Source organism: Diuraphis noxia, unplaced genomic scaffold (genome assembly GCF_037042655.1).
Source record: "Diuraphis noxia isolate RWA-SAM2 unplaced genomic scaffold, SU_Dnox_SAM2 contig0004, whole genome shotgun sequence".
NCBI lineage: Eukaryota > Metazoa > Arthropoda > Insecta > Hemiptera > Aphididae > Diuraphis > Diuraphis noxia.
Genome location: NW_028301714.1, coordinates 56,563,179 through 56,575,717, shown reverse-complemented (window position 1 = coordinate 56,575,717; position 12,539 = coordinate 56,563,179). Strand labels below are relative to the sequence as shown.

The 12,539-nt window shown below is 25.4% G+C and overlaps 1 protein-coding gene and 1 long non-coding RNA gene across 4 annotated transcripts; one reads left to right on the top strand and one right to left on the bottom strand.

Annotated features, from left to right (window-relative positions):
* Nucleotides 1-9,621: 9,621 nt before the first annotated feature.
* On the top strand, nucleotides 9,622-12,165 carry mus81 (mus81 structure-specific endonuclease subunit). 2 transcript variants are annotated; one of them, XM_015507720.2, is made up of 8 exons: nucleotides 9,624-9,983; nucleotides 10,324-10,462; nucleotides 10,547-10,662; nucleotides 10,894-10,994; nucleotides 11,058-11,259; nucleotides 11,322-11,528; nucleotides 11,604-11,717; nucleotides 11,782-12,165. In XM_015507720.2, exons 1-8 carry the CDS (start codon nucleotides 9,858-9,860, stop codon nucleotides 12,022-12,024), a joined length of 1,248 nt encoding a protein of 415 aa, XP_015363206.2. In that variant the 5' UTR covers nucleotides 9,624-9,857; the 3' UTR covers nucleotides 12,025-12,165. The 2 variants fall into 2 exon arrangements, with proteins under 2 accessions (XP_089081688.1, XP_015363206.2); XM_089225562.1 differs by having other exon boundaries at nucleotides 9,622-9,983; nucleotides 10,894-11,259.
* Nucleotides 10,458-12,441, bottom strand: LOC149056224 (uncharacterized). 2 transcript variants are annotated; one of them, XR_016191382.1, is made up of 4 exons: nucleotides 12,301-12,441; nucleotides 11,819-12,001; nucleotides 11,618-11,703; nucleotides 10,458-10,660 (listed from the first exon to the last, which is right to left on the bottom strand). It is a non-coding gene; the product is annotated as an uncharacterized LOC149056224 (long non-coding RNA). The 2 variants fall into 2 exon arrangements; XR_016191383.1 differs by lacking the exon at nucleotides 12,301-12,441 and adding an exon at nucleotides 12,068-12,209.
* Between the last annotated feature and the right edge of the window lie 98 nt (nucleotides 12,442-12,539).

The following is a 12,539-nucleotide window of genomic DNA, read 5'->3' as shown; positions in this document are numbered from 1 at the left end:
CTGGCTAAGGGATAAATAGGTACCCACATCGGCTTTCTTCGTCATGCACGTGATTAAAATGGTAAATTTACGTTCAGCATTTCATGTTTAGTTTCATTAACTTTAATATTAGTGTGAATCGATCTATTATATCATAATAACACAAAATATATTGTCTGTAGTTTGTATAGTGGTGTTTTCGATGGCTTTTGGAATAGCTGTTTATAATACTCAATTTACCTATTCTAAGTTGAAATACCAAGAAAAACCCTGTAAAATGTAGACAAATCGTTATTTTAAAATTTGATCAATTTATCCAAATATTAAAATTAACGAATCTAAACTAAACGTGCGAATTACTAAACAAAATGTGCATGCTATAGATACCGTGTTTGTAAGTCTGAGATGAAAAAATTGTGACGTCTTCTTAAAATAACTTGAACTCAGCTGCCTTTGATCGTAGGTATTTAATATATTAACGCATCTAGCCAACACCCACCCTTCAATCTTCATTTCTATAGTAATTTCGTTACCTACGTCCGCCTCACTTCTACTGATATACCTACCTATTATTTGTAAATATTTACTCCTGAACCTAAGCCCGTATTTAATCAATAAATAAATATATTATCATTTATTACTGTGCTTAAAAATAAATAACATTCTTACAACAATATAAATTTAATATACTATTGTAATACATTATATTATTGTTTATTGTTATGATTAATAGTAAGTAATAGTAATAGGTCTTATATATAAGTAGGTATAGTTTTTTATGTATCATATTATGTACGTTAAATTTATCTTATTGTAATATTCACATTCCATTGAGTTTGTTTTTTTTGGTGATGCCTAATATTTCTTTGCGCAAGAAAATTAAATAAAATAAACAAATGAATATAGATCTATTATATCCATTGATTAATGAAACTGTTAGTAGGTTAGGTTAGGTTAGTAGGTTTATAAGTAATAAGTACATTAAATATTAATATACTATGTGTATAGGGATAGACATAAGACATAACTTTTGATTGCTTGTTTACTATACTATTTAGCCTTGACGTTAACATAGGTATTATTATTATTAATAATAAATTATGAATAGGTATTAGAATAAATATAATATCTAATCGGAATATACTAATATAATATAATATAATAAAATATGTATGTCGAGTTCCTTTAAACAATAATATTCGAAAAGATCAAGGTATAATATAGAACCTCAGAAGTGCCTACATAATATATGAATATATGATTCATACAATTAATTAGTCACGTAGTATTTATAGGTAGTTGGGTAACTTCTAAATGACTGCTACACTGCTATATTACATTTTCACATTACAGAATAACTCTTCCTTGATTCTTTAAATAATTTACAATTATTATCAAAATATCAATTTTATATGACTTGGTGGGTAATCAAACCATTTTAGTTAGGTACCAATATGCGTCTATGGCCTAAACCCTATGATGGAGGACCCAGTGGCATACGCAGGGGGGTGTCAGAGAGAGATTAAATAGTTTAAAGTATCTTTTCAAATTATGAAACGTTGACTAAAAAAATATCATAAATTCGTGTAGATAATAAGATATCGATACCCCTACGACACTGTAAGGAGCGATATTAAAATATATATACATAAGATACCTCTAATTGGTGCAATAAGTATCTACCTAACTATTATAAATGGGTGATATGAATAAAACTTTATGATATTAGTATATTATAATTTATATTCTAGGGAAATAAATTTGAAATCAAATTTGGGTCAGCTTTGAATAAATAAACACATACAATCATGGGAAGATGTGCTGTTGCTAAACGGTTTTCTCACTCACAACTAAATATAATATTTAAAATATTATATAATAGCTATTGTAAATAATTTCTTTTATAAATTTCTGTACAAAAAAATGAGGATGTTAGAACAGGGAATAAGATATAACTACTTGTAAGAAAACAAATATTGCGTAGAACGCTGTGAATATAATATATTCGTTGTATAAAAATAAAATACCTTAAAATTAAACTAAATATTTTGCAAAAAATATCATTGTATGTAAAAATAATATTAACTATTCAAAGATAATGGTAAGAAGTATGTTATCTATTGTCTACGATTTATATAATTTTTTATTTCAACAAAATAACTTTCACCGATATTTTTCTTAACCATTTCACCCTTTTTTAACTTCGCGTTAACTACAGTATCTTTTGGGTGTACTTTACGATTTGCCATCACCGTTCCTACACCATTCGTTTTATGATCTCAAAAATACTCTAACACCGTAGGACTACTAGGACTAGTGTAAAATCTATCCATGTAAATAGTATGGCCTTTGTCGATATACTGCTTTAATAAACGATTATATAATATAGAGGAATAGATAGGTATAATTTAATTATTTTCCTCTCTCTTTCCAGAATAAATATCAAAACTTAATGTGTATCCTGTTAGAGGATCCAAAGCAATGCATATAGTTTCATACCACATTTTTCTGGTTTATTTTTCATATACACCCTAAAATGAACTCTCTCGTGAAAAGGACACACCTCTTCATAAAAGGTGATATTTTTTCCAGGAAAAAATAATTTTGACATTTTATCATTTAAAAAATTTACATAAGACCTAATTTTATATAAACTGTCATATCCAGGTTGACCTTTTCGAACATATTAATTATGTTAATACATTTAATCATTATTTACTATGTACATAGCATGGGAAAAATACTAATAAACCTATCCCTTTTCACGAACTTAGAAGAGTACGTCGTTTGTAAGACTACAGCAGGATTAGTTGACCAATAATTTTTAATATGTGATTTTTCTACCAAACTCATGTGTAAAATTAGAGAAAAAAAAATTACACTTTGGAAATATTTAAAGGCTTCCACTTCTGCCAAATCGAATTTTTTTTTAACGTTATGTCTTTTTCGGGATCGAATTATTGAAAATGCATAATATTTATTATTGGTTTCTTTTTTTATAAGTTCAACAATAAATTGTGGAAAATACAGTTGAAAACATTCTGACCCAGAGGAGTTATCGCTTACTTCTGAAGTGGTAACCAATTTGGTAACATACTGATTGCCAGTAAATGGATGTGGTTTAGGTTTAGAATGTTTTTGTCGCCATTTCGGAAGAGTCCCTTGTCTTCGATGAATCACTGGTAATCTATATGATGCTGGTACATGCATTGGGTGATCTTCATCTTCCTCGTCGCTTTCAAATCCCCATTTATGTGCATCAGTGGTAGAATGTTCCTTATTAAGTGGGATAGCCAAAATTAAAAATTTCATTATATTCTATAACATCTAATAATTAATAAAAATGTATCAGTTATAAAAAAATAATAATTTTCTATAAATTTCTATATAGATAAAAAAAAAAAAAAGAATAAACAACTAAAATAATTGACTTTAAATAAACAGCTATTCAATAATAAATTATCATTGGGTTTTTCAAAATTTTGTTGATCAAAACCATCTACGCGTAGTTCTAAAATTCGGGTTCAACAGGAGCCAATAATTACTAATTAGTAATTAGTAGGTATTATATGTTTTATTTAAATCGTCTGTAACATCTTCATTTAATAAATAATATGCATTCGTAATAGGTATTCATGAAAATTATTATTTTTTTTATATAAATGTTCAATTTACTAACCGGAAATCAGTTTCATTGAGTTCAGAACCACGTACAGTTCTCCTCAAATTCATCCATTAATAGAACGATCTCATCGTCATTAATGTGATCCATATAGTGAATTTATACCAACATTTATTAAGTATTATTATTAATTAATAATACAAATAATTATAAACTCGGAAAACGAACAGAACAAGCAATTAAACAAGAACACAATTAAATACCTAATAGAATTTTACACACAGCACATCGTACGTAATCAATAGTCGCGATCGATCGGAAAATAATGTCAACAAAATAATTATTATTTATTATAATTTTTAGGACAATAAAATAATACAATCCAAAAAAATATCGAGGCAATTGTTGGAATTACAATATTATTAATAATTAGTATAATTTAATATAAAATATCGATAAAATTAAACGATTTCTTGTAAAACACAGTGCTCGTCTTTTAAAAGCAAAAATAATCTTATCAAAAATAAAACTATTGTCTCCAATGCCAGATCTTCAGCGTCAGTATTTAAAAACTATATTATATCATATTTTATGTAATATATAATAATGATGACTACTACGGCTGCATATTATAGAACTTTTAAAAAGTTAATTAAATTCACATAATTGTAATAATATTTCAATGTCCAATTTTCATTAAAAGATTTTTTTTTTTAAATCTTTTATAGAAATTTCATGTACATAATTAATAATAATAGTTAAAATCTCTATATACAATATTGACATATATTTTTTAAGAACAAAAATTCTTTATTATTTGCTTAAAAACATTTTTGTATACATTTTATCAAATAATTTACAATTCAATAAATTTCACATTAGTTTGTATGGGTTAAAGTTTTAATTATAAAAGGCAAATTAAAAAAAAAAAAGTTATAATTATTAATATTATGTTCTCTCTAAGACTCTCGTAAGTGATTTGTAGGATTATAATTCACTAGTCAATTATCAGTTATCATATCGAAGAATTATTAAGTTTGAACATACAATATATTATATTATATAAACATAATATATAAATAAAATAAGTATTTTAATTCACAATAATTATATTGATGTATTATTATTGTTAACTAGTTATTACTTACTTAATACTATATTAATACAATTAATATGTATTTTATAATTTATGATATTATACCTACGTTAAATAAAAATAAAGAATATACCTAGTATTTGATTTTTCAATGACCTATTTAGTGTTTCCTGCAGTTAACAAATAACGGCAAGGAGGTGTAAACAATACATTACATATTTACATGTGTACATAATACATTATATAGTACAATCTGATGGTTGAAATAATAACATCATTAATGTATATATTTCATAAAAAACAAATGTTCAATATGAATTAAACAATATTTATGTAAGGATCATTATTAGTAATATGTAGTACTGTAGGTACAAAGTATTATAATTTATAAATATTACTTTTTTTCATTTTAAGTAGGTAATGCAATTTATAATCGATTTAGTTATAATTATTATGACATGGTGTTAGTATAATTATTGATGTGTTGAAAGTTATCAAAAAAAAAAAATTATCGAATTAGTAATATTTATAGGAAATTACATTTAATTACCTATTTACCTATGAGCAGTATGAGCTGCATAAAATACTTTATGATCTTGTACTTTATATTTATAATTAATAATTTTCAGGAAACTATTATATTATAGTAAAACAATTTTATTATTTACTATTTCATTAAGATTGGGAAATTGTTAGAAACAACCTAGCTAGAATGTAGATAAAGTAAAATCCGACAGATATCAAATCAGTGTATTGAATTAAAATTTTTTTTTATTATTAAAAAACGAATACCTAACCTTATTGTACATAATAATTATATGTACATACTTACTAATTTATTACATACTGTGTTGAAATATTCTTATGATAGGACAGGTTTAAAAAATTATCAATTTATTGTTTTTGTTTTTTTGTCTGAAATGATGCTTTTAACACTTTTCTATCAACTTCATCTTCGATAGTAATTTTATGGTTATTTGCCAGATAAAGAATATAGTTTAATATAGTCGGATTACTGGACATACCGGATTATCAAACGTCCAGATTACCACAGAGATTCTACTGTAATTATAATATATTCATTTTTTATAATATCCAAACATGAATGTATTGTGGAAGTTATTCGCAATCATTGAATAATGCATTATATGTGAAAACTATTTTTAAATTGTTATTTAAAATTAAAATAGGTAGTATTTTTTGTGGTTTATAATATTAGGTATCAGATTTTGTCAAATGTTTCACCAAACTATATGGTAAACAACAATCGTATTGTGTTTATAATATTAAGTTAAACTTTTACAAACATTGCTAAACTGGAATTACTTCAATTACTTGAATATATATATAATCATTGTTTCATAAAATGATAATATTAGCCGATTATTTTAGGGCAATATGACATATTGACACGCCTATTGTGAAGCTACAATTCTTAAACTATAGGTACCTATCTATCTAATTTATACATATTTTCATAGATATAAATATTTATATATTAATTATACGACTATACGTGCCTCAAAAAAACATAAATCAAAATATGATAATTAATTTAAAGTTTATAAAGTATTATTTAGGTATAGCTAATCTCAGTGTTTCAATGAATTTGGAATCAAATATATTCAAAATAAATTATAAATTATAATTTAATATTTCTTAATGTAGTTATGGTGTGGGTGTATGGACATTGGATACTAATAGGTTAAAATTTAAATAAATGTAAATGTAGTATGTATGCTTTACAAAGCAAAATTTCTTGTGGCAGGACATTAAGTTCAAGCATATATGCTGATCTAATATGCTGATCTCAAGGTTAATTATTTAACCAGCTATGTCAACAAGTTATTGTTAGTAATGGTTAATTATAGAAAAGTAAAAAATTAAATTTTGTCTATGTAAATGTTTAAAAGAGATGAAGAAGAATAAATTTAAACTTCTTAATTGTGTTTAAGATTTGGAGGGGGTAGAGTTGGACCTATACTATAATAAAGTTGTATATGTTTAAAAAAAATTAGGAAATGTTTAGAGAGGGGGGCTATTGGAATTGTTTAGGGACTCAGGTACTAAAGCCTTCTATGTTTACATGAAAACATATAAGAAAGCTATGGTCCAAATTTAAAGTTTTTAGTACCACAAAAAATGCACCAAACAATGTTGCTTTTTTTACCTTTAGGCTTAGTGGATATTAATGTCAAAAGTTGATGAATTTATGTAGTTAGAATTGAGTGTTATTGTATGAGTTATGACTGTTATAAAACAGTATACTTAAGAGTAGGTACTATTAATTAAACTTTCTAGTATTTTTAAACACCACTCAATTGTATACTTTTTAATTAACAAAAATTAAAAAAATATCTTTATTAGTTTATAGTAAATATTAGTAAGTAATAGTGTAATACAATACATTAACATGAATATTACAGTCTGATTAAGTTTTATTCATTGTATTTATAATATTTAATTAGATTCCATAATATATTAGTTATTATGCATTATTATTTATTACCTAACCACTAACAAAGATAAAAGCTTTAAATTATGCAACTGATGTTTACAACTACAGTGGACTTATGATAAAAGTAAGCGGTTGTGAACTCGTAGCCAGTAGCTATAGACTTTAACACCACCCATACAGAATGTTATACATAAATATATTTACCAAATGTTTATTTAAATTTAGTCAATAAATATAGTTTCATTGAAAAAATGATTATGATCAAAATTCTATCAAAACTAGGTATTTTGAAAAATGATTGATCAATTTTTGATTACTTTCCTTTTTTCTAAACCTTTTAGACATTAGTTGTAAGTACCTACATTATATTAAATAGTGAATAATAATCATATTTATATACTATAATGAAAATTATAGGGAAGATTTTTTACAATAAGCATCATAGGTGGCACTTGGTAGAAACTTATGTGGGTGCAAACGTTTATGGTAATAACATTCACAAATCCTTAGGGAAGTTGCCCCCCAGTACCCCCTAATATATAACTATTGCTACAACAATTAATGTAGTTAGAAAAAAATTTCTTTATTAATAACTATTAATTGGGTCTCTGTATTTCAAATATGTAGTATGTACATGAATATGTAAAAATATCATTAAAAAACAACTTTTTATTTTGAAATAAACAATAATAATATAATATGATCTATTTTGAACCATATCGCTATTTAGTGACGAATTAGCTTCCTGCATTATTTAATTATTAACATATTATTATTATTATTATTTTAACATTTAATCATGGACTAAGATTTTAGTCCGTACAATTAATTGAGTAATTAGATATAAAATATTGAAATGATCCATGGTTATTTTAGATTCTGAGCGGCGGAGAATGTATTTATTTGACCATAATGTGTGTTTTTTTATGTCTGTAATCACGTTTTGGGGAAGTAAAAATGCTTCGATTTTCGACTTTGGTACCTTATGTTAGATCAGAAAGTGAACCTAGTTAGTTCTTATTTGGGGGGTTAAAAGTAAAAAATTTTCAATACTTTTCTAAATAATCTAGAAAAACAAACTCAAAATTAAGAGAAAAACGGGAAATTTTATGCACAATCAGTTTTCGACAAAATCGATTTTGGTTTTTGATGTAACTTTAAAACAAATGACCATAGATACATGAAAATTTCACCGAATGTTTATATAAGTATATTCTATCCACCATGCAATTTTCAAAAATTTTCGACTTAAGTTGAACTATTCATAGGTATTTGCAATTTTCGATCATCATTAGTTTTTTAAAAATTAATATCGATAAAAATTTATTTGTTAGGGGTTTCTAACACATTGCCGCATATGGTAAGCATAAAGTAATAATTTTAGTATAGACCACTAAAAACGTTACCTATTGTGGTGCACTGTTTTTGATCGAAGAATAACTGAATAAATACCTTCCACATCAAAAAAGATAAAAAAAAAATTACATAATTTTACACTGCAGCTACTTTACATTAATCACTGATTATGACTATCAGCTATTCAATGTTTTAATTGATGAGTGTGATGTAGATTCATAATTGTTAATTAATTAAATGTAATTTAGTGGGTACTGGGTAGGTAATATATTATATTATTTCTATTATTTATGATGAATATTATAAACAGAGTCTATTGAAGATTAGATAACATTTTCTTCATTTTCTGAATAATATAATAACGTATACCTACTCGAGTCGAGTGTCGAGTATTTGAGCGGAGTTTGGAGACAATTGTCAATTTGTAACTACCTATACCAAATGTAGCTATTCATTATAAACATGAAAGTTATATAAGAAGTCTACATAGCCAACTATCCACGTATCTAGCCACCAAGGTGCAACCATTAGGCATTAATAAGATTACTTATAATATTATTAGTATTTAGTATTTATAATCAATTGTATAAAGTATAATATACTATATCCCAAAAATCAATGCATATCTTATACATATTAGTAGATATAGTACATAAATACATGTATTATTATATATTACGGATATAAACAAATTATGTTCGAAAATTCTAAAAACAAACAATACTACCTATCTATAATAAATCTAAATAATTACACTATTTATTATATTCTTATATTACTATTAGATTTGAATACGAAGATTATTAAAAAAAAATACGATGTAAAATACATTAAATTAAAAATTGTTTATTTTTTATAATAAAACCGTAAGTAAAATAATTTAATAAGCATAGGCAAGCGCAAGCTAAAGTTTCCCATAAAATATACACATAAATTCATGTCTAAAAATATTTGGTGAACATTTTGCTGATGCCCTTCAGAGTAATATGGAATTATTACGCATGACAAATTTGTCATGGAATTACGGTTGGTTACACCGTATTGTCGTGGCGGTTATCACCACGATTTAAGATACAGATTTATCAAGTTTATTTAGATAATAAGACAACTATTAGACCAATGATCAGAGTTGTATCTCCTAATTACATTTTTGAATTTTTCACTAGAAAATTGCGGTATTTGTCCAAATGTTTTCTTAATTTCTTATATAATCTTTTCGTATTTTAGAAAAATACGTGACCGCATTATTTCACATTAATGTTTAATATAGTGATTATTGTTTATTTATTCTAACAAAATTTCAGTTTAAATTAAATTTTCCCGCTTATGAATTGCAATAGTTTAAAATGTCACATAGGGCAACTAAAAGTAAAACCCGTAAAACACCAAATCCGTTGTTTGAACAATGGATTTCAGAATGGTTAAAAGAAGCTACTGAAAAAGGTCTGGAAGTCCGTCATGGCTATCAACGTGTAAGTTATCTAGTTTTTCAAATTTATGCTATGGAAATCCACATTTATGTATTTTATATAACAATTTCTTTAAATGTTATATATATATTTATTTTATATGTACACATCTACTCATACCATTAAACAAATTGAGTACTAACTAAGGGTACTGTTTAATTTTAAAATTAAATTATTAATATTTTTTAATTATACAATTAACAAATATTATTTTGTCTATTTGTTCTAAAATCAAAAGAAATTATATAAATATATGTACCATACCATTACATAATATACCTCTTGTTGTACCTCTGTACAATAATTATTTTATCAATTTTAAATGACTTGCATATTATTATAGGCATTGAGTTCATTACGAAAATGTCCATTGCCATTTAAGAGTGGTAAAGAATGTTTAATTTTAAAATTTTTTGGTCCTAAATTATGTGCCAGATTAGACAAACAGCTTGAACAACATAATAAAATATCTTCAGGTTCAGGTATCTAAATAAATATATTTTATTACTAAATTATTTTGTCTACATAACATGTTAATATTAACAGATTTAAATGATATATTGTAGATGAAGGTATTACGGCTGACATTTCTAAAAATACAAATCTTGTCAATGTCTTACAACCCTCAACAAGTAACCATAATCAGAATTCAATCATTTCTTTGATTCACGATGATTTGCCTGTAAGTATAAAATATAAAACTTTTAGGTAGAAACAACAGAATCCCTCCATTAAATTAAACACTGCATTTTTAGAATACTGATAGATTATAAATTTAAAAAAAAAAAAAAAAATAAATTGCTATAATCAATTCTTGTTTTAGAGATTAATGATTTTTTTTCATTGATAGATGGATAGATTTTTACTAGATCAAAAATGTATTGCTTATGCTTTAATTTTTTATTTTAAGTAGAAAAGCAATCCTATCATTATAGAAAAAGAAAAGATTGTTTTGTGGCCAAATGAATTTACTGTCATGTTGCTCATTGATACAGGCGAATCAAGTAGTTTACGGTATGTATATTGTGTATATTTTAGAAACTTTATACTTCATTGTTGGAAATTTTTTTATAATAGAAAAAACAACATGGACAAAGTCATCTCAGAATTATCATCTTTAAATGTGACTTTCGAAATGAGACGGTTGAGTGTCGGAGATTTTGCTTGGATTTGTCATGACAAAAGTGGTAGAGAACTTATGTTACCATATATCTTAGAAAGAAAACGTTTAGATGATCTATCAGGTAGTATTCAAGATGGCCGTTTTCACGAGCAGAAAGTAAATGCATTTTTATGAAACAATAACATTTTAGATTAAGTTTGTAAACTTAATTTTAATAGTTTAGATTAAAACAATGTGGACTTGAAAACAAAATCTATTTAGTCGAGAATGAAAAAAAATATCATGGTTTACCAATATCTCATTTAGAACAAGCATTGGCAAACACAGAGGTTATAGATGGATTTACAATTGTAAGAACAGAAAATCATTTAGAATCTATGAAATATATTGCCAACTTCTCTAATATACTTACAAATATGTTCAAGGTATAACTATCTTAATCTTTCCATATAAATCAATGTATATTTGAAGTTAATAGATATTTTTTTAAATATTCACAGGACAAAACACTTACAACTCATATTGATGAAGTAGATTCTGGTTATGGAAACTCTTTAAATATAGTAAAACTGATATCTTTTAAAACTTTTTCGTCAGGTTCTGCAAAAAATAAGGTATATTAATTTAGTATGAAATAATTTTTTATTGTCTGTAATGTACTATTAATTAATTTTATAGAACATGACTGTACGAGATATGCTGATTCGACAATTACTTCAGATCCGAGGATTGTCTGTTCATAAAGCATTTGCAATTGTTGAGCTATATCCTAGTCCAAAATTACTTATAAATGCGTTTAGAAGATCAGGTAATCCACTTTTATTGGCAAATATATCCTATGGTACACCAATCAAAACTGTTGGGCCAGCAATCAGCAAGACATTGTTTCAAATATTCTCTGCAAATAATAATCGTGTTTAAGTTATAATATAAATGTAAAGATTAATTATGAAATTATAAATACTTTTTAGGTAAATGTTATTGTGAAAATTAATGAAAGTAATAAAAATAAATATGTGTTACATTTATATTTAAAATATAGTATTATATTTATATTTTTGATGATGCTGTTTAATTGGTGTTTTCTTGAGTTTCATTGAGATGTGTACAAGTTTTTTTTCTTCGTATCTTAGCCCCTCTCTTCGTCACTCATTCTGTATATTATTATATATGATATATATAAATATATATATTTACTCCGAGTGTTTGATATGGAATGTCGCCAAACAGTGTGAAATATCTTCCCACACCATAATAATAAATTCTATTTTTATGCCGTCCAGTTCGCCACTGCCATTCGTTCTGATTTTCTGCGTTTTTAACGAATTTTCTTTCCAGCTATAGTCTAGTAAAATGTAATAAATACAAATATATTTATTTAGTTGCTTATTATTATTTTTTTCCGAACGGTTGAATCGCTATTTATTACCACTATC